This window comes from Pan paniscus, chromosome 11 (genome assembly GCF_029289425.2).
Source record: "Pan paniscus chromosome 11, NHGRI_mPanPan1-v2.0_pri, whole genome shotgun sequence".
Classification (NCBI taxonomy): domain Eukaryota; kingdom Metazoa; phylum Chordata; class Mammalia; order Primates; family Hominidae; genus Pan; species Pan paniscus.
Window position 1 is genome coordinate 25,126,176 of NC_073260.2, and position 22,417 is coordinate 25,148,592.

At 52.7% G+C, this 22,417-nt stretch overlaps 1 protein-coding gene across 6 annotated transcripts in view; it reads right to left on the bottom strand.

Annotated features, from left to right (window-relative positions):
• Nucleotides 1-22,417, bottom strand: part of COL27A1 (collagen type XXVII alpha 1 chain) — a 156,843-nt gene that overhangs the window by 61,404 nt on the left and 73,022 nt on the right. For 5 of the 6 annotated variants that reach the window (XR_010109099.1, XM_034928907.3, XM_063594254.1 and 2 more), the window contains 11 exons: nt 20,179-20,232; nt 19,444-19,488; nt 15,664-15,717; nt 14,280-14,333; nt 13,599-13,652; nt 11,024-11,077; nt 10,810-10,863; nt 9,062-9,106; nt 7,735-7,788; nt 5,395-5,439; nt 635-688 (listed from right to left, as the gene is read on the bottom strand). Coding sequence is in view for 5 of the 6 variants with exons in the window: in XM_034928907.3 (XP_034784798.1) it covers nt 635-688; nt 5,395-5,439; nt 7,735-7,788; nt 9,062-9,106; nt 10,810-10,863; nt 11,024-11,077; nt 13,599-13,652; nt 14,280-14,333; nt 15,664-15,717; nt 19,444-19,488; nt 20,179-20,232 (567 nt within the window). In the remaining variant the exon portion in view is untranslated. The remainder of the gene's footprint in view (nt 1-634; nt 689-5,394; nt 5,440-7,734; nt 7,789-9,061; nt 9,107-10,809; nt 10,864-11,023; nt 11,078-13,598; nt 13,653-14,279; nt 14,334-15,663; nt 15,718-19,443; nt 19,489-20,178; nt 20,233-22,417) is intronic. The other variant, XM_063594253.1, reaches the window with a different exon arrangement.

The window sequence follows — 22,417 nt, forward strand, 5'->3', positions numbered from 1 at the left end:
GGACCTCAGTTCCTCCATCTATTCAATGGGAATAATATTGGTTCTCCCAGAGGGCCTGCTCTGGGGATCGGATAAACCCATACAAAGGAAGACAAGTGCCTCCAAGGCCCTTGGTGGAAGCTAGGAGCCAACATGAGGCAGAGTGTCTTAGTGAGCAAAGTGTAGCTAACCTTTGGCAATGAACCTGGTTCAAATCTCAGCACTGCCGCTTATTATCTGGGTGACCTTGAGTAAGTCACCTCCCCTATTTGAGCCTCTGTTATCTCATCTAAAACAGAGGCTTAGCAAGGCAACCTCATCTTTCCTCTTTGTAAAGATGAGTCTTTTCCTCCCTGCTCTCGCTGACCCCTGTGCAGGGCCAGTAGGCAGCTGTGAGGAGCCCAGGTCACATGCATCTGCTGGTTGTCACACAAAAGTCTAACTGTGCTTGAGGCTGATGACAGTAGGGCAGGGATGGAACCCCAAGGGATGCCAGGAAAGGGAACAATGTCTCTTGGCAGACTCAGAATGCCAGGTCAGGAGAGAGGCTAAGGTAGGGTATTCTGAAATCCCCAGGTCAAAGGGCCTCTTCACCTTTTTACAATTTCAAAACACAAGCTCTAATTGTTTATCTTTTCCCCTCAACACCACTTACCTTTTCTCCCACGATTCCTGGCTCCCCGACCAGACCAATGAATCCCATAAATCCCTATGAGACACATTCACGAAAGCAAGAGAAACAACGTGAATCCGGGGACCCAGCCCTCCCGCTCCTTCCCCTGAAGCTCATCTCCCAGGTGTCTCCCACCCGTGCCTGGTCACCCAGCCAGCATAGGGTTGTGCCGGGAGAGCGCTGCCTCTCTCTGGGCACCGTTCTGACTTCCCTCACTCCACCAGATGGTTCTGATTTTGAAGCCAAGCAGCGGGGCCGCTGCCAACATCCCTGGGAGCGCCACACATTCTTCCCGCGCCAGAAGCAGGCTGGGAGGCTGCCACGTTTGGAGAGCTGGGGTTGGGCGGGGGGTGGCCCTTAAGCTGAGCTGGGAAGAGGCCATCTGTGCCCATCTTTCGGGGCTCTGGGGCTGTTTCAAAGAGTGAAACAAACCCGCTGGCTGGGACAGAAATACCGTAACAGCCTCCGCCAAGAGAACTGATTGGAATCGGGGAGGCGGAGGCCTCTTCACTGTCTTCTGAAAGGCCTCCTTGCCTTTTTCTGAAAGGGTGCACACACAGACACATGCTGCAGCTCCCGCTGCTCTGCTGAACTCCGCTGGGTGACAACTTGCCTCTGGGTTCCAGGGGGTTCTTCTAGGTGGCCCCAGTCCTTGCCATCTCCCTGAGCAAGCAAACACGCACACGCGCAGCGAGGGTGGACAGCCTAGAGGGGTCACCTAGGAAGGCCCATCAATTTCTTATTCAGGCCCCACCTTCTTCCCTGCTAAGGAAAATGCAAACTGAGCGGGGAGGGCCTTGTGTGGTTCAGGAGTGCAGAAGTGGCTTTGGAAGAACCCAGATTTGCAGCCAAGAGGTTCTGGGTGAATTAGGAAAGATGGAGGGATGAGTGGATTTTGTCCATAAAATCTGCTCCCTGTCCCCCAAACCCTGGCCAGAGTAAAATGAGACCTTGGGCCCGGAATAGGCCAGAGGTTGTGTACTCAGGCAATAAGGCCGGCCCAGCTGTCAGTTAACTACCATGAGAGGGTTACCTCTGGGATGCACACTTTCTTATCTAAAGACAGTTTTAAAGTGGTTACTTCAGCGAGGGCCACACGTGTCTTGCTGCTGCAGCCTGGGATGTCCGCTCTGGTTGTGTGGCTCCAAAGACCACACACCTTCCCCTCCAGCCCAAGGCCTCCAAAGCATGTGGCTGTGAACAGGGCCCGGATCTCCCGTACATCCCAGCACCACGCTGGCACTACGCATGGTGGATCCTGCACCTGCCCCTGGTTCCCTGGGTTCAGAGAACTTTCTGAAGTATAAGGTAAGAGGGATGAGGCACTAGGTATAAGGTCACAGCTAACATTTCACAGAAAATAACCAAATACTTGATTTTTGCAACAACTTATTTTTAAAAATTAATTAGAGCATTTTCTAAGTGATAGCAATATTATAACAACGGCTTCAACGTATTGAGCACTTCCTGTGTGCCAAGCCCTGTACCTGGCACTTTATCTATGTCACTGTCATTCAGTCTTCAGGTGTGTGGGTTCTGGGCAAATCAGTCTCTCAGAGCCTCATCTGCAGAATGGGAGACAATAAAGGTACCTCCCTACTTCCTGGCACTGTTCCGAATACGGGAGATGGTGCATGATGCGTAGAGGTACTTCATACATGTTTGCTCTTTCCCATCCCCTCTTAATTTATTTTACAAGGGCACAGGGGTAAGACAGAGGCCTGGGCTTCCCACAAGGGAGCAGTCAGACATTTAGAGGATGCCGAATGAAGGGAATAAAAACTGTTCTGTTAAAAGGCCCCTGCCTGACTGGCCCAGAGAAACAGAAATTTCATAGCTACTTTAAATTTATGAGATGTTGGGTCCTGGAAGGCAAGCGGGTCATAAACCTCTAACAAGAAACCAAACAAGATCCTAATGAATAAGAGCCATACAGCAAGTGCCCCATCCCCCGACCCGCACCCCTGGGACCCCCCCGGGGTACTGTCCCAGAACATCCTGGCAGGCCTGTTCTTGAGGCTGGTCCAGAGAGGCCAGGCCCAGAAGTCCAGGCAGGTCAACGGAGAAGCAGCTTGGAAAGCTGCAGGCATGGCTGGCTCCTCTAGGGCTGGCAAGGCGGGCATGGGAGGAGGCAGCATTGTTACCCACAGCGGGCACTGCACAGGCAGGATCCGAGTTCCCAGTTTTGGGGAGGAGGCTAGCCTGGTCCTCACATTGCCTACAGATAAAGGGCCATTGTCTGCTACGGGAGGTTTTCTTCCTCCTCTCATATGCTACGCACTGGGGATGCAACTGAGAATGAAAGGGCTATGGACCCTGAGCTGGACTAGACAGTTCAGTGTGACGTGTTTATATGTGTGGCTGCCCCTGGATGGGGTGTCTTGAAGGCAAGACCCATGCCCTGTTCCCAGCACCTCGGCCAGGGCCTGGCAACCAGTCTGTGCTCTGTTAGAGACAGGCCAGGGCTCAGGAGGTCGGAGAGTTTTCAGCCCTCAAGGCAGGCATTGGAAACCCAGCAGACCTCAGTGTCAATCTTGCCTCTGACAGTGATGTTACTGCCTGTGAGATCTTGCACAAGTTACTTAACTTCCCAGAGCCTCAGTTTCCTCATTTGCAAAATGAGGATAGTAATACCTACTGCCATAGACGATTGTGTAGATAGCATTTGGCACAGAGTCTGGAACCTAACAGGTGACTAATAAATGTCACTGTTATTGGGTTGTTGCAAAAGTAATTGCAGTTTTTGCCATTATAATGATAAAAACTGTGATTACTTTTGCACCGACCCAGTACTATGATTACAAGGAGGTCCTGTGGTGTGAGCTTCAGAACTTTCCCAGGGATCCTCTGATCCTGCAGTGAACAGAAAATGCCTCCCCTTTCACTGTGACCACATGGGGTAGGGGCCAAGGGAACGGCTGGCATGGTACCTCCATGTGCCTTATAGCAGCCACAGGGTTCCAGCTCTGCCTCCTTCCTGCTACTGTCCAAGCTGCCTGGGCAGCAAGCCGGGTGTTCTGCTGACCAAATGAGACTGGGCTGCTCCAGGCAAGGTTCCCACCCCTCCTGGGCCTAGTTCTACTACTATCCCACTTGGTGATCTTGGTCAAACGTGCTTCTCCTCCATAAATCCCAGATTGCCAACATGGACTAGAATCTGAGGGTTCTAAACCCGGGGTCTCTGTCAGGCTCTATGAATGGAACTCAGAGGGTATATCAACTTGAATGGAAAAAAATTAAAACTCTTTTATTTTCATGAACCTCTAATTGAAATTTAGCATTTGCCTCGAATATGAGTGTAGGCAACAAACCACAGTAGTACTACCAGGACCTAGGACTGTCCCAGAAAGTGACATGGCACATTACAATCATTGCTGCAGAGATCTCAAAATACATCACTAAGGCTTGGCATTACTTCAAAATTGAGGCCGCTGTTACACCTGCTACTAGAACTCATTATTTAATGCATTGCCAAAGAAGCATATATATGAATATATTATATTTTAACATATTTTCATAATTGAATTTCTATATAATCAGTTTCCTTTGTTTTTAATTTTATGCATTTATAAACTCTATTCTGAGAAGGGGATCCCTGGGCTTTTCCAGCCTGGCAAAGAAATCCAAGGCACAAAATGTGGTTAGGGCTCTTAGATACAGTGATTTCCAAGGATGTTTGTGCTCTGACTTCCAAGACCCTGCATATCTATTTCCCGAGGGCCCTACCATTAGCATAACTATGAAACTGAATTTGCTGATCAAATTGCCTTTTTTTTTTTTTTTCCAATCAGGAAATATATCCAGGCCGCGGCAGCCTTTCCAAACTCCCGGGCTTCCCACAGAATGCGCTTGAATGACACTGGAAAGATTTCAAAAATCCAGGCCTGCCCCTGTTTTAATTCCTTTCTTCCCCCAACAGATGTTGCAGGCCTGGTGAGGAAGCCCATTGTGTGTGACTCTCACGCCACTGACGGGGTTTCGTGGTGCGGCCAAATTCCTCTATGGCCATCCCCAGCATCAGTCCTTCCGGATTGAGGAAGCCCCTTCCAGGAATGAGCTCCATATTTAAAGGAGTAGAGGAGATGAACACCTCTCCACCTTGGAGCCCAGAGGTTAAGCTTTCAGGAGGCCCCAGGGCTGGGCAGGAAGGATTGAAGCTGTCCCTCTGCCCATCCCTCAGAGCTGTTTCTCTGGACTTTAATTGAAGGTCGTGATCCTCAAACTTCCATTTTAATGACTAGTTGCAACCTCTTCTCTTCTTCAGACCTTGACCCAGCTTCTCAACCAGCCAGAGCCACTGGTTTGGATTTCATCTTCTATATAATTTAGGGATGCCTAGACCAAGGGACCTTGGCAAGTGGTAACACTTCTCTGGCCTTTGGCTTCCTGATCTATAAGCTGATGGGAACACGAGCAACGACTGCCAAGGGCTCCTCCAGTTTTAATGTCCTGGGGGAGCAGTCACATAACCTCTTTGGGCAAATGCACCAAAAACCTGTGTGTAGAGTCAGGCTGTGGGGGAAAGCTGTCGTGACTATGATCCACAGCTTTCTCATTTACAGACTTCCCCGTTCTGAGGGTCACCGTCCACATTCGTGAAAGGGGTAGAGGACTAAACCTACCTCTGGAATTGTTCTGAGAATTACACGAGGTGGTGCATGGAGGGTGCTGGGCAAAGGGCTTGGCACAGAGTAAGGGCCCAATAAATGGAGCCACTCATTCAGAGACCGTTGCTAACTAACCTGCTCTCCCACAGGCCCCGGCCGACCAGGATCCCCTGGTTCCCCCTGCAAAGAGACAAAGAGGAGGATGGATTGGGATGGGAGATGAAAGTCTAGACCTCCTGGGGAAGTCCCAGGCCTGCTGGCCTTAGTTGCCATTAGTGGGGATGAACCAGGGATCTTATCTCCAGTGTGTGGCCTTGGAGACCCCCAACAAATGGGCAGAGTCAAAGGGGTACTTGGACAGAACCTCAGGCAGACATGACTCTAGTCACCCATTCCCTCTGAGGGGGCCTTGGCTTACTCAGCACCCGGATGTGTATGTCTCATCTAGGTCCTTCAGAAGCCCATTGCATTTTGTGGAGGTGGAAAATGAGGCCCAGAGAGGTGAAGTGACCTGCCTGCGGTCACACAGTGAGACAGAGGTAGGGCTAGAACCGAAACCTTGGTCTGCCCGGTTGAAACGCACATTCTGGGCCAGGTGCGGTGGCTCACGCCTGTAATCCCAGCACTTTGGGAACCCAAGGCAGGCGAATCACCTGAGGTCAGGAGTTCGAGACCAGCCTGGCCAACATGGAGAAACCCCATCTCTACTAAAAATACAAAAATTAGCTGGGTGTGGTGCTGCATGCCTGTAATCCCAGCTACTGGGGAGGCTGAGGCAGGAGAATTGCTTGAACCCAGGAGGTGGAGGTTGCAGTGAGCTGAGATTGCACCACTGTACTCCAGTCTGGGTGACAACAGCGAGACTGTCAAAAAAAAAAAAAAAAAAAAAGAATGCACATTCCCACTGCATCAGGCTGCCCTATCTCAGGAAGAGCAGGGAAATGGGACGTCAGGGCACCAGGGTCCTAGACCTCAACACACTAGAGCTCTGCCACCAGCTCACGGGTGGCTGGGGTGAGTCCCATCTCTGCTCTGGGCTCAGCCTCCCCAGCTATGAAAAAGGGAAATCAGACTCATTTGTCTTCAAGGCTCTGTCCCACTTTCACATTGGGTGGCCTATCTCGGCCTTGTCTGTCTGTTTTGTCCCATGCTGAGATGGCTCCTGCTCCTCAGGCCCACAGCAGATCTGTGGGACAAATCCACACAGACGATGTCACCGCTCCCACCACAGAAACCCAACTGGTATCTGAGGGAGAGAGGCCGAAACCTCAGACGGCAGGACATGGGCTCGGGCTAGCCAGTAGTTTGGCGCATACATGGATGTGGCTTACTGCAAGCCTGGGTGGAGCCTCCTCCCCCTTCGGCTCCTCCCTGGACCTCATGAAAACTAGAGGGGCCAGGACAGATAAGTGGGCCATTTCCCCAGAAGGGAGGGAGATATGGATGACCTGCGCTCCCCCTGGCTCTGTCCTAACCTCCTGTGGGTTTGCCCATCTGTAAACTTGACCCGACAATCTTTTGCCCAGAATGGCTGGGAAAATTCCAACTTAAGGGAGTCCTTGGGAAACTATTAAGTGAGGCTGCCCATGGGCTGAGGACCATTACTCTCCTATCTTGGGCCAGGTCTTTTTTGATAACATTTAAAAAAAAACCCTGTTAATATATGTACTACCTATTTATTATGCAGAATAGGGAAAATATAGAGGCCCACAGAAGAAAATGAAAATCTCCTATTGTCCCACCACCCAGAGATAATCCCTGTCCACTTTCTAGCCTCTGCTCTGTGCGTAAAGAAACAGGGTGCCATGTTGGCCAGGATAGTTTCGATCTCTTGACTTCTTGATCCGCCTGCCTTAGCTTCCCAAAGTGCTGCGATTACAGGTGTGAGCCACTGCACCCAGTCAACATGCTGAAACTCCATCTCTACTAAAAATACAAAAAAATTAGCTGGGCGTGGTGCTGCACACCTGTAGTCCCAGCTACTCGGGAGGCTGAGGCAGGAGGACCAGTTGAACCTGGGAGGCAGAGGTTGCAGTGAGGTGAGATCGCCCCACTGCACTCCAGCCTGGCAACAGAGGGAGACTCCATCTCAAAAAAAAAAAAAAAGAAAGAAAGAAAAAAGCAGAAACGGTGCAACCCAGCCCCTGCCACAGGCTCACACTTGAGCATTCCCTTTTATAACCTGTTTCCTCCACCACCCCCACCCCACATTCAGGCATCTTCCCATCTTGTAAAATAGCCCGAAACACCATCTAGGGTGGCTGGACTATATCCCACTACTTGAACAATCCCCCACAGTTGGACACTTAGGTTGTGTCCATTTTTTTTCTCCCTTACCAATACTTTGTTCTAAACGGGAACTATTTTTTTTCTCCCTTTTCACAACTGGCCATGGGATTTGGGGCTTGACTTGGGGCCCAAATATGTAGGATCCCCTCTTTCCCCTTGTCCCCAGGGATCTCCAGGTCCCCTCACCTTCACGCCATCCAGGCCGGGCCTCCCAGGAAACCCCTTCCTGCCAGGCTGACCCTGCAACAGAGAGACAGGTAAGTGGGAGAAGCCGGACAGGGGCAACATGGCTGGGGTCCAGGGGCTCCAAGGACCTGGCACAGGGTATCCACAGCTGTAGAGAGCCACGTACCCTGGTGGACAGGGGCATATAACCCTGAGTCTACCAGGTGGCCAGCTGTCCTGGAATACAGGCAGGGTTTCCAGCTGCGTGAACTCAGGGAAGCCTCCCCCATCCCTGGGTTGGTCTTCTTGTTGTACATGAGGAAGATGACACCTGCCTTCAGGGAGTGAGGGAAAGGAAGGAACTTGGCAGATGATCAGGGGGTGCAGGGAAGGAACAGTTTATGCAAGTGGTCCTCAAAGTGTGGCCTGAGGACTACAGGGGTCCCAGAGGCCCTTTCAGAAGTTTCAGGAGGTCAAAATGATTTTCATGATAACACTAAGATGTCATTCGCCTTTGTCACTCTCACTCTGGTGAATGTTAAGTGGCATCTTCCCGAGGCTGCATGGCGCGCAATATTGTCAGTGGATTGAATGCAGAAGCAGAGTTGAGAAGCCAGCTGACTTCTATTAAGCCAGACATTAAAGAGATCTGCAAAAATGGTAACACAATGCCACTCTTTCCACTCAATTATTTTGCTATGGAAAATAGCGTGAATTCTCCTAAAAATATAATTTTTATCAACAGGAAATGAGTTTATGATTAATCTTCAATGAATGAATAAATACATTTAAAGTCTCTTGGTTTTAATTACTAATCTCAGTAGGTGTAACCCACACAAACAAAAGCCTTTGGGTCGTCCATCATTTTCAAGAGTGTAAAAAGCTCTGGATACCAGAAATTTCATGAGCTGCTGGTTTATGCAATGGCTGGGACCAAGAAGGGGTGTAGGACAAGTGACTTTGGGAAGGCAGCTTGGAAGAGTGCAGAGGGCTCAGGCTGAGGGCCCAGGCAGGGCGTCCCCACTGCCTGGCCGTGAGATGTTGAGCTAAAGCCTTCACTCTCGTTTGCCTCCTCTCTAATGAAACCAAGGAAAGCAATCATGTGTCATGGGAGAATCAAGGAGAATAAATACTGACATGAAGCACCTGGAACATAGGAGGTGGGCAGTGACAGTCAGTTTCTTGGCTCTTGTCTCTCTCCTTTGGGGTCTGTCCTAGTTCTCTCTCTGGCTGGTCCAAGGCCCTCACTGGTGACTTCCCTCTGGAGCACTGGCCAGATGTTGCCCTGCCTGTGCACAGCTGGCTCAGCTCCCATGAATGCCACCTACCCCAGGCCAGTGACACTCACCTCCAAGCCAGGGGCCCCTGGCGGCCCCATGGGTCCCTCATCTCCCTAGAATTGGGAGACACGAGAGAGGAAAAAAGGAGAAAGTTAATCCAGTTGGACTTGCAGAGATCTTGTCCTGTACGGAGGGAAAGGGATGGACAGAGGAGAGCCCTCCTGGACAAAGGGAAACAGCATGCCTGGCCCACCTGCCTGGCCCCACCCAGGGCAGAGGCTCCACTGGCCATGGCCTAGAGGCCAGGCTACACAGTGACTTCCAGTGAATGGAGACTCCAGGCTTCATGGAAGCCCTGGGCATGAGAGTTAAACCCCGTTGTGTGCTGTGAGGAACAGAGCCTCAAACTGCAGCTCAAAGATGTAGGCTCTGAGTTCTGCCATTTGCTCACTGGCAGACCTCAGCCTCACTGTGTCTCAGTTTCCCAGATTGGAGAAGATCATCCTCAAATATAATAAGTGGCTTCAGCTGAGTTCCTGGAGGTCAGCAGTGATGCTTTATTCTTTCTTGCAGCCACCCCCAAACATCACTCGGGATGGTGCCGTGTCTAAGGGGTGTTTGGTGAATGAATGAATGAATGAATGAATGAAGATGTGAACAAGTGGCAGGCATACATAGGGCTTTCTTGAGTGGTAATGTGAGTGTAGACAGAAGCATGTGGCTGGTGCCGTTCCCTCCTCTCCCCTTCCTTCCCGCTTCCGGCCCATGAGACTCTCCAGGTGCTCCCCACCCCCACAGGCTCAGGCAGCCTCCTAATTGGCTCCTTCTGGCATGCCAGGCCTGACCAAGGGGCTCCCTCCAGAGCCACCCCCTAACTCCTTTCCCCCAGCTTCCAGGAAAGCAGCTCCACGTGGTGGCTCCCAGAGCCAGTGCTGGGACCCCGCCAGACCCAGAGCCAGCCCGAGAAGGGATCCATGTCAGCTGGATGCCCGCCTGCGGTCGCGGTGAATCTGGGCTTCCCGCACCCTCAGCCCAGGGCTGTGTGTCACGGGGGCCTGGCGCCTGAGCTAAGGTAGGTGGGGCATGGGAAGGCTAAGAATGGCCTCGTGCACAGGGCAAAATCAGGGGCCCACCCATTAAGTGCCCACCTGGTGCTCCAACAGCCCCATAGAGACCCCTCCCAACCCACTTCATCCAGCGCACATAAATAAGCAAATCGATGCTCTGCCACTAACTAATTGTGCAAGTCATTGTAATATTCTGGAGGTGCCCCTAGGCCACTCCCAGGAAGCACAGAGTTGACAGCAAGGCCACTCCCAGGAAGCACAGAGTTGACAGCATAGGACGTATATCATGGGCTTTGGGCTCAAGCAGACCTGGGTTCCCATTGCAGCCCTGCCTGCTACTAACCATAAGACCTGACTGAGTCTCTTTTCCTCTCTGGGCCTCAGTGGCCTCATCTGTAAAATGGGGCTGACACTTCCTACTCCCTCATTAATGCCCTGATAAACTGCTACCACGAGCATGGCATTGGCAGTAGCTCTGGGAAAGAAAACCCCAGGGTGACGAGGGTGCAGGGGAGGGAGGGTGCGGAGAAGCCACCCTGCCAGGTGACAGCAGGGCAGAGAAGGTCCCTGGAAGGGGCACGGGGCAGGGCTCTATAGGATGAGCTGGTGGGCAATTGTGGGGCAGCCCTGGGTGGTGTCCTGGCTGAGGGGGCTCCAGCCCAAGCTAAGGCCTTCAGTACCCAGGACAGGGCAGGCTGGGGGCTGCAATCAGGCCAGGATGGGCAGTGGAGGGGGCCAGACAGTCTCACCTCGGGCCCCAGCTGCCCACGGGGTCCCGGCAGGCCTCGGGCTCCAGGCTTACCCTGGGGAGAAGGGAACAAAAAGGGAGTCTCAGAGGCGGTACCTCCATCTCCATCGCAGGCTGGCAAGGCAACCCCTGCTTCCAAGCCAGGCAGCCAGCCCCTGTGGTTTCTGCAGAGCTGTCTGCTCCTCCAACTGGAGCTGCCCTGGGCAGGTACTCACCTTCATGCCTTCTGGGCCATTGTCGCCAGGGGGGCCGATGTCTCCTGGGAATCCCTGAGGGGAAGCAGAGAGCAGGGTCACCCACGGGGGCTGTGAAGGGAGTGCTACGGGTATGCGTCTTGCAGGGAGACTGACCGGGTTTCCATCTCATCCTGCTGGGATGGGACCCCAGGCAGGTCAGTTAACCACCTTGATCCCACAGTCCTCAGTTCTAAAACAGGGTGCATGGTTCTAGCCCTGACACCTCAGAGAGTTGCTGAGACAATACACCGGACGGTGCAGGAAAGCATTAAGGTTGTAACATGGAAGGTCACACTCAAGGTCGTTATTTCTCAAATCCGGTGCTGCTACTGGGTCAGAATTATGGGTGTCTGGGGACATTGCTCCCCAGAGCCAGCCACGCCTTGCCCTGAGAAGTCTTGTCTTTTGACTGCAGTAATCCTGCAAAGAGGGTGATTTTCTGGGTTTGCTGTGACTTTGAAAGCATTTAAAAGCACTGATTTAATTAACCTCAGCTCCAGTCATCGTAAGCTTAAGTCCTTCCTACATCTTGGCCACATGTGTTGGACTCCGCCCCGCTCCACCCATGGGGGCTCCCTGCTTCCCAATGAGGGCCATTCCCCTGGGATGACTGTACAATAGAAGGTTCTTCCCACATGGAGCGGAATCACCTCCCTTCCCTGCAATATCCTCGTGCTCCTCCTTAGGGCCCCACAGAGCACAGGGACTCCCTCTCCCCACAGTGGTCTTTGCACAATTTGGAGACCTGTTACGCAGTTCCCAGAGCCCTGCCCTCCTCCTGTGTGACCCTGGGCAAGTTCCTTAGCCTCTCTGGGCCTCAGCTTCCTCATCTGTAAAATGGTGCCTGTAACACCTCCCTTACAGGGCTAGTCTTAAGTTTAAATGGAACCAGCAAAGTTGCAAGTGCTCAGTAAAAATCTGCATCCAAAATGATTTTGGGTCCTGTACTCTGGGAAAAGAAGTCAGCCTGGGGTGGGCCCATCTCTAAGTGAGAACTTAGCAGTCGGGATGCTGAGCAAATCCTGATGCTCACTTGCATATAACCCACTGATGAGTGAGAGATAATTCACCCGGGTGCTGGAGAGCTGGAGCTCCCTCCCATGGTCTCAGGGAAAGAAGCAGGCAGGGTGCTGACGCGCTTATCAGCTTCCGCGCTTATCAGCTTCTGTGCTTATCAGCTTCCGCCTTCAGCTGAGCAGAGCTATCTCTCGGCTACAGAGTCAGCCAATCAAAACAGAACACAAAGACGGGAGAGGCTGATGGCTAAATTGTCCAGGGACCCAGGAAAGGGCCAAAGCAGACCTTATTTGTTCCTACATAGCGGAGCAACCCTGAGGAAGCCACTTTCCTGCTCTGTGACTCAGTTTCTTCAACTGTAAACTGGTGGTGGTAATATCTCCCTCATGCGGCTGTCGTGGCGATTCAGCAAGTTCTCATCTCAAGGACACTGCACAGCCTCCTGGCACCAGGAGGTGCCTAATAAATGTGAGGGAGCATGCCTTCCACCCTCACGGGCCAGAATGCTGGGAAAGCTGGACTCTCAGAAAAGCCTTTTTCCAGTGACCAGAGGAGGGAATTGGGGCCATGGAGGAGAGGCCAAGTCCATTTGTCTAAAGATAGGACTGTGTCATGGCCAAAGTCAACAGAGTGGAAAGTCAGAACTTGTAGCTTTTAGGAAACATTTCCTCATCCATCCGAGTGATAGCAGAAGTGATCTTTGGCAGGGTCCGGCCTATCCGCAGAGCCACACTTTTATCTTGGATGCAGAGACCTCATGGGTGAGCAAGACCTAGAGGCCAGGGAGTTGTGGGTGGGGGGCTCCAACTGAGGTTGGCCTGGGTGCCAATGATCCTGAGAGGGACGGCAGCCCTGGCTCCTGCTCAGCCCAGCTCTCTAGACACGAGATCCATGTTAAAGAGAGGGGGGTCAAAGAGAACCCAGCCAGCTTGCTTCGCAACATTACATGTGAATTCCGAGTTGATCATTCAGGTGTAGCCTACCTATGCCAAAGATCACACACATCAGAAACCCTCAGGCTCTCTCCTTACTCAACTAGAGTTATTATATTAATTGCTAAATCTATCCTTATTTCTCATTCTTCATTCAAAAGCCCGAATTTTGCATTTACCTCTTGCTCCCCATACCCAGAAGCTCTGAGCCCTGAACCGTTCCAGAGTGGCTGTGGGTGGCTAGGAAAGTTCCAGGGCTTGGAGAGGGAACTCTGAGTGGAGAATGTGGGAAGCTCCTGTGAGGGACCAGACAGTGGCGCACAGAGGGCTTTCATGAATCACAAAGCTGCGGTGGCCACAAAGTTGGCAGAGGACTCTGAGGCCAGCTTTTTGTCCCTGTTGACTTTTGAGAGCCCCAGAGTAAGAGCAGAAGAGCAGAAGGGGAAAATAAGTGATTGCTGATCTAGGAGTTTCTCCTCTCAGCCTCATCTCTCATATCCTGTGTGACCTAAAGCAAGTCTTTCCCCATCCCTGGGCCTCAGTTTCCCAAGGACAAGACCGAGTCCCAGCAGCAGCCAGACATGGAGAAATGGGGCATCACATACCTCGGGTCCAGGGGGCCCGGGAAACCCAATGGATCCTTTGTCTCCGACTTTGCCCTGTGGAAGAGAAGAGGTTGCAGGGAGGCAGGGGTGAGGGCCCCACCTTCCATGAACCCCCTGCGTTCCCCCGCTGGTTGTGGATGGTTGGAAAGTTCAGAAGCATGTGCATAAAATCTGCCTGGAGAACTAGAAGGAGCTACCATTCAAACTCTGCCTCCTGCACTTGCTAACCATGGGACCCTGGGCAAGTCACTTCAACTTTCGGAATCTTAGTTTGCCCATCTGTAAAATGGGAGCAATATTAATTCCCTCACTCCTGGGGTAGTTGGCAGCCTTCAAAGAAACAGTTCAGAAAGGGTCTGATGCACAGCGACACTCAATAAATGACAGCCACTGCTGTTATTGATAACATCACTATTGTTTACAAGGCATCAGGAACCCCAGATCCTCATCAGAGCTTTGTCGGCAAATGAGGCCTGCCTCTGAAGCTGGCTGAGTTACTGAGCCTCTCACAGTATCCTCATCTGTGAAATGAGCACATCCCATTCCTGCCCTGCCCTGCTTGCCCCCAGGAGCTCTGCTGCAGGAGGAAATGAAGTCTTGGAGGTGAAGGCGTCCCCAGCCACATTCCATGATCAGCTGGAGAGTGTGAGGTTTGGGGGTGCTGGAGGAGCAGGTACTTACCAGAGGCCCTGGCTTCCCCCGTGCACCGGGGAACCCTGGCAACCCCTGGCTCCCCTGGAAGAGATCCAGAGCAGGCTGGGGTTAGTGAGGAAGAGAAATGGCCAGGTGAACAGCCGCCCAGTCCTCCTGCTTGTCCCAGGCCCCGAGAACGCCCGCCTTGGAGGAAGATGAGCTCCTTCCTTCCTTTCCCTGCTGTGGGCTCTGGCTTGGATCACACCTCCCTGACACCCCTATAGGCTGGGCCCCAGGAAATGCTAACATGAAACAGCAGCCCCTGTCCTCACCAGGAAGAATCAGGGACCCTGGGGCTGCACGCAGGCTCTGTGGTGCCTCTGACTCCCGGGGAACTCTGGAGACGGGGTCCAGTAGGGAAGAGCCAGGCCTGCTGTGGTTCACAACCCGGAGATACCAAGGCTGGGTCAGGACAGGCCAGCGAGGAGGCAGGGAAGAGGAAGAGGGAGAGCTGGCCAACATCTGGGCCTCGTTGACTGGCCGGGAGAGTTCCAGATGTGGCCACATGATGCCGGACACAGGCAAAGGGGAGCCAGTCTCAGCAGGCCCACAGCTGGGCTCTGGAAGTCAAGGCCACCTCAGTTTGATCCCATAGTCAATATGTCATTTTGTAAGGCCAGTTACTCCCTCAACCTTATCCTAAATATTTATGATCAAGGACAGGACCCTGAGCCGAGCTCCATCAGGGCAGTCTGGAGCCTTGTTCTTAGGGAACTCACTGTCTGGCAGGGGACACAGTACAAGTCCCCCAAAATCAGAGGAGAAAGGTGGCACCACCAGTGAGGGGAGGACATGCCTCTCAGAGCACCTAGAGAGGGAAATGGCCACTTTCTGAGCAGGTGGGGAAAACGGGCTCTGAGCAGGGTGGTGTGGAGAGGCTGGGTGGAGGGGGTCCCGGGCGGGTAGCAGTCAGTGTGTGTGTGTGTGTGTACAGAGGCCCACGGCAGGCGGTTCAGTGGGGCTGGAGTGCAGAGCTGTAAGGCAGGGAGCAGGAGAGTATCAGAGAGATGCACTCACTGGGGTCCTGATGTCTGGTTAGGGAGCCAGGGTGTCATTCTGAGAGCAATAGGGAGCCATGGATGGTGTGTGAGCGGAGAGCAGAGCTTTGCCCTCAGAAGAACAACTGGGTAGCAGTAAAGAAGAAAGAGAGAAAGCAAGAGGCTGGGGCCCAGAAATAAGTTAAAAGGTCACACTGTAAAGTCCAAGGAAGAGATGACAAGTGGATCAAGGATGGAGAAGACTGGATTATTTCAAGGGCAGCCGTCTCACAGGTGGGTCCTTGCTCATTATGGGCCCTAGGAAGGAAGCCAGGACCAGGGGAACAGCAGGGCAGGGGCAGGGGCAGGGGGAGGGGAAAATCTCATGCAATTACCTTGTCTCCTTGGAATCCGGGATCTCCTGACACACCTGGAACCCCTTGTTCACCCTAAGTACACACCAGCAAAGAAGGTTACAATGGAGGCCACGTGGGCTCTGGAAGCCTCCCCCACAGACCCCCTGGCGAGGTACAGCTGTGCCGAGGCTGTTTCCCAAGTCGGATCCGGCCAGCAGCAGCCTTGTGAGAGGAAAGGACGGGCCCCTGGCGAGGAAAGCAGGCGGTGGCGGGGGGTGAGCTGGCCAATGTGCAGACTTGCCTGGGGCTGCTCGGATGGCTGAAAACGCCACTAACAGAAGCTAAGCTGCCCACTGCCCAGTGTCAACTGGCCTTGCCTGGAGAACTGATGCAGAGCAAATCAAGTGTTTGATCCTTCAACCTCTTCATCATTAACGGGTGTTGTCACACAGGGGTGAAGGTAGCGTGTGCAAGGGCCCCACACCAACGTGGTTTCGGAGCGTTTGTGTCTGCTCAATATTTCACCATCAGACTGAGCTGTCACTTCGTCCTCATGTGGGAGTTTCTGTGCCAGCAAGCAGCTTTGGTCTATTTTTTTTTTTTTTTTTTTTGAGATGGAGTCTCCCTCTAGTTGCTCAGGTTGGAGAGCGGTGGTGCAATCTTGGCTCCGTGCAGCTTTGACCTCCCGGACTCAGGTGATTCTCTCACCTCAGCCTCCCCAGTAGCTGGGACTACAGGCGCGTGCCACCATGCCCAGCTAATTTTTTTTTTTTTTTGTATTTTTAGTAAAGATGGGGTTTCGCCATGTTGCCCAAGCTGGTCTTGAACTCCTGGACTCAGATGATCTGCCCGCCTCGTGCTGGGATTACAGGCGTGAACCACTGTGCCTGGCCGGTCTACTTCTAATTAACTATTTTAATCAGCTATAGCATGGGAAATCAGATTTCCTGGCTTGTTGAGACTACGTGTAAACAGCGAGTAAATTGGTCTTGACTTAAGTCTGGGTGTTTGTCTTCTAACACGATGTACTGCACAGGCTTCGTGACACTGATTCTGGCTGCTGGAGGCCTCTTCTGCTCCCTCCCTGTTTTTAGCCATGTTCTGAACAGGCAGTCCAGATTGGGAGCTGCTTCCCCTTAGGGCCGAAACCACCTCACACAGCCCTGGCCTCACCCTATCCAGCCCTCCACGTTGGACATTACTGACACTCTGTCGGCCCCAGGATTCAGAAAACATTTACATCCCTGGGAGCAGGAGGAAGAATAGGGACAAAAACCCAGGAAAAATGGAAAACCTTAGAAAACCCACACATGGCTAAGGCCATGACCTAACAAAAGAACTTCCCTAGTAGAACAAAAGTCAGAATTAAAAAAAAAATTTTTTTTTAACTTACTTTGGTTTTTCCAATTTGGAAAATCCTGTACAACATCCTGGTGTTTGGGGAACCACAGGACTTTTTTTTTTTTTTTTTTTTTTAATGTCCAAGAGAGGAGTGAAGGGGTGAAAAAAAGGAGTGAAAATAGAAAAACAAGGAAAGTTTAAAAGGCACCTAGGAAATCAGGACAATGAATTTGAAGGGAGCTGGGCTCGGAGCAGGAGCTTTGCTTCCAGAATGCTTCTCCAGGCTGAGAGAGGGAGCCAAGCGGTTGTAAGTGGGACTGAGTCCAGGCTGGGTCATGGAAAATCTGGGATTTGAGGCAGGAGCAACCTTGGAACGTGAAGGGATGGCTCTGTCATCCCAGGGTAGGGCCAGGGGACACGGATGTGTGCGTGGCTGATCGGAACACAGCCTTAAGGCTCCTCCCCACCAAAGGAAAAGGGGTTTCTTTCTCCCCCTCTCTCTCTTTTTTCCCCTAAAGACATTTGATTTTCCTAAAAACTATGGGCATGAAAATAATTTCCTCCTCCTTTTTTTTTTCCAGAGTTTTCACATCTCTAAATGTCCCAGGCAACTCCCATCAGCAAGCCAGCCGAGTTCCATGTAACACATTTATTTCCATGTTCCTGAAGCAACGCTGAGCTGAGACCAGCTCCGCAAAGGGGCCTATAAAAAGCTCACTGCCTACACTCTCATTTTCCCCAGCTTCCTTTCTCTCTCGTCCATGACTTCAACATTTCCAGAGCGCTGATGTCTCAAACCTTGGGATAAACAGGTAGGTGTGGGGAATCCCCTGCCTCCATCAGAAAGCCCCTTCAAAGAGGGAGGGCTCTGGCAGAGGGGTGTAGCAGACAGCAGGGCAAGGGGGGCAGAGGTGGGTTGTGGCTGGAGGCTTGGGCATGACAGGAGGAGATGGAAGAGGTAGAAACAGGTAGAGAAAGGACTGGGGTTGGCATGGCACCCAGCTGGCTACCCAGGGATAGGCTTGTGTAAAACAATCTGGAGATGTCCATTTTCACCCAGCAATTCTAATGTTCTAAGAGTCCAGGGGCCTGCAAATCTCTTTCTCTCCCTGGGTCTTGGTTTCTCCATCTGTGAGACGTAGGCACTGTGAAATGTGACCTCCCAGAGTCTCACCAGCTCTGACCTTCTGACCTTAGTTCTGCTTCACAGTTGAGGTCTCTGAAGCCAGGTAACTTTCTACTTACCAGCTGCGTGGCCTCAGGCAAGCTTCTTTTTTGAGAGGGAGTCTTGCTCTGTTGCCTAGGCTGGAGTGCAGTGGCACGATCTTGGCTCACTGCAACTTCTGCCTCCCAGGTTCAAGCGATTCTCCTGCCTCAGCCTCCCAAGTAGCTGGGATTACAGGCACCCACCACCACGCCCAGCTAATTTTTGTATTTTTAGTAGAGACGGGGTTTCACCATATTGGCCAGACTGGTCTCGAACTCCTGACCTTATGATCCACCCGCCTTGGCCTCCCAAAGTGCTGGGATTATAGGCATGAGCCACTGTGTCCGGCCCAAGCAAGCTTCTTATTTCATAGTGGGTAGGAGGATTAACGGGTGAATCCATGTGGTACACTCAGATGGTGCCCAGCATGGCACCTGACCCTATGACTCAGGTGTAGGAGGAAGCAGAGGCACCTAGAGACAGGTGCGGTGTCACCTGACCACATGAGGGGCTGAGCAGCAGTCAGTCCTTCGGATGTCTCATGGGTACTTGGAATGTTGCCCTGAACCCCTCCTGCACCTCCTTCGGGGGTCCTGGTTTGCCAAGGGTCTGAAGAGGCTAGGCAGGAAGATGGCCACAGAGCAGGGCACAAGTGCTGGGCCCTGTGTCTCTGGTATTCAGATGCTGCTTTGCTCTGGGCCCCCAGGGCCTGTCTTCCCACTTCCAACTCTGGTTTGGCACAGGGTGAGATAGGGAGAGCTCAGCAGCAGGGCTGTACAGAGGATACATGGCAAGGGTAGCCACCCCCATGGCAGCAGGAGGAGAAGCGGGTCAGGGGCTCAGAGTCGCATTTCCAGTCGGCACGCTGTCTGGGGTTTCCAATGTCATGCCAGGGTGATCTATGTAGATTTGTTTCCTCCTGTGCCCTCACTGCCACCCTCCTTGCTCTGTGGCTTTGCCTTCAAATCCCAGATGCTGGCCTCAGCTCTGCTCTCTGGATTCAGAGCCCTGTCTTGACATACCTGCCCTCCTTGCTGCAACAGCTGCTCCTGCACTATCTGCTGAGGTTTTCGGGCTCCCAGAACCATCTGCCTGAGCCCCACCCAGAGCGACCAGGAAGAAGCTAGGGAGCACAGATTTAGGGGAGGCCAGAGGAGAGGCAGGAAGAGTGCAGGGGAGTGGACCTGGCGAGAAATCAGCAGCAGCCTCCGGGCGGAGAGGGGGGTGGCATGCAGAGAAACCACAGTGCAATAAGGGAGTATTCAGATCACCTTATCACCTTTCAGTCCGGGCTCCCCCACGCTGCCCATCAGTCCCTGCAAGACAAAGCCCAAGGCCAGCTGTGATGGGACTCTAGGCCACAGAAGTCAGGAGCCCTGGCTTAAACACGACTTGCTGCAAGACCCCGTGCTAGATCCCCCAACCTCAGTGTTCACATCTGTAAAAGGGGGCAAATGACTCCAATCTCACAGGGCAAGGGTGTGGACTGAAGGAGCTATGAGAAGAGGCAGTGCACCACAGCACTGCAGGCAAATCCAGAGGAAGAAGGAACTGGTGGGGAGGGAAGGGCTTAATGAGCCATGTCACACGCACGTTGGTTAAATTGGGTCGTCCCTGGGATGTGGTCTAGCAGTCTTGGCCTGCCTTCCTGCTGCACGCCCTTCCCACTCAGGGATGGGCTGAGTTCACTGGTTTGCCATGGTAGTTTCTATGGCCCTGGTGATGTCCCCCACTGGACTTCCGGTGCCCCGAGGCCGGGAACCCTGTCAGACTCATGCTCAGCTACAGGAGGATGTCTGGCCTAAATGACATACAGATGATGCCTGGCTCTGAGGCCAGAGCTGACAGCTCCTGACCTGCCCAGCTTCCTCCTAGCACCCCTCTGAGCATCCTGCCATCCTCCCTTCCCCCAGCATCATCTAAGGTCACCCTTCCTTCTGGGCTGAAATGGGTCGGGGGTGCCCAGCTTGGACAAGGCCTGAATCGGGGGAACTTCCCTTGCTTACCTTCATGCCCTTGGGTCCTGGGTAGCCAATCGGACCCAACACTCCTAAGTCACCCTGTGGGGAGAGAAAGAGAAGAGGGTGCTGTGAGCAGTGGCCCACAGGAGGCTGGCCTGGGTGGTGGGGACAATCCCCAAGGTCCCTGGGCCTGGGCTTCCAAAGACGCAACTCTGTAGGATTGATCTTGGCATCTGGAATGTTCTTCATCCAGAGACCTTCACTAAAGTGCTGGAATAAACTTCTTAAAGATCCTTGCCCAAGCTCATTTCTAGACTGCTGCCCCTTCCCTATCCCCATTCCTTTCCATATTCAATATTTCTCTCCTATATCTGATTCTTTACCCCGTATCAGGGATAAAGGGCTTTTCATTTGACTATTTTGGACCCTCAGGCTTTCTCTCTATCTGTCCCCCCGGAGCTGCTGTAAGAGTTAAATTCAGCATAAATGGAAGTTCTGACTCCTCCGGCTACATGAGGGGAGGCACCTCCTGCTTCCCAGAGGCTTGGCTCTCTCTGAGGAGGGCAGCAAGTAAGGAGTGAGGCTGTTGATGCCAGAAATCCCAGGGTTGATGGTGGACCCTGTGGGACACTATAATCAGCTGGCAGATCCTGGACCACAGGTTGGAGACCCAGCTTCAGATCAGATCAGCCAGTCCAAGGTGAGAAAAATGGAGTTCCCGACCTAGAAAGCCAAGTTCTCTTCGCGGGTGTGCAGTTTGCAGATGACAGCTCAGCCTGGCTGAGTGCTGTCCCCATGACGCCCCTCCTGTCCTTTCCAGAGCCTTCCTTCCTCTGCAAGGAAGGCTCTGGGAAGCACTCAGCCAGGCTGAGCTGCCGTCTGCAAACTCCACACCGTCCCTCTGTCTCTCTCCCCAGGGGCATTCCACCGCACAGGCCCCGTGGCCCTTCCAGCAGGAGCCAGGCAGGAATGTGATTTTTCATTCTCTGTCCACCCAGTGGACAGCAGACCACTGGATCCCACTCTCCTCTGGGACTCACTCATTGTGTGAACTGGGGGAACTTGATGTCTCCATGCCTCGGTTTCTTCATGTGACAAGTGAGGATGTACAATACTGTGTACCTGCCAGCCTTGTTTCCAGGAGAAACTGATTTCACATGTAAATACTTAGCAATGTCTGGAGGCATTTTTAGTTGTCACAACATAAGAGGTGCTATTGGCATCTGGTAGGCAGAGGCCAGGGATGTGGCTGAGCATCCTGCAGTGCACAGAACAGCCCCCGCCACGAATAACCATCCAGCCCAAATGTCAGTAGTGCCAAGGTCCAGGAACCCTGGTACAGAGTGAAGAAGCGGCTGACTTTTCTCTTAACCAGCCTAGGCTTTTTCCCTCAAATCCCGCTTCTGCCCGCTCCATCACTCCCTTAGCCACAACCATAACATTAAGTCTGCACTCAGAGAAAGGGAGACCCTGAAAATACCCTCCTCTCTCCCTTGTCCAACCTCCGTGACTGATCTGAGTGTCTGGCTGCTGTGTGGTTTCAACATGCCTGACCTCTCTGGGCCTCTGTTTCCTGCTACCCGATCAGGCTCTACGGAGGCCCCTGGCAAGTGCTCTGAGGTGGGGGCACAGCTCTGAAGCATTGGAGGAACAAAGGCTGCCCCAGTAGCCAGGCTCAAGAATGGGAACTGGAGTTCTTGTCGGAGCTGCCTGGAGACGTCTCGGAGGGAGGCCAGGCAGAGAATGAAAAAGCACATTCCTCCCTGGCTCCTGCAGGAAGGGCCAAGGGGACTATATGATGGAATGCCCCCGAGGAGAGAGACAGACAGACAGACAGACGGTGTGGAGTTTGCAGATGGCAGCTCAGCCTGCCTGAGATGATGCCGATTCTCACTCTCCCAACCCCAGAACAACTGGAGTCTGGCCTTGGCCCATCCTGACCTGTGTGATCTTGGGCAAATGCTTCCCCTTTCTGGACTTTAGGATTCCCATTTGATTGGATTAAACAAAACCTCCCAGCTGAGCCTTTGCTAAGAAATTCTGCTTTCAGGCCCAGCGTGGCGTCATGGCTTACGCCTATAATCCCAGCACTTTGGGAAGCCTAGGTAGGAGGATTGCTTGAGGCCAGGAGTTCAAGACCAGCCTGGGCAACATAGGGAGACTCAATCTCTACAGAAAATATTTAAAAATTAGCTGGACATGGTGATGCATGCCTGTGGTACCAGCTACTCGGGAGGCTGAAGCAGGTGGATCCCTTGAGCCCAGGAGTTCAAGGTTACAGTGA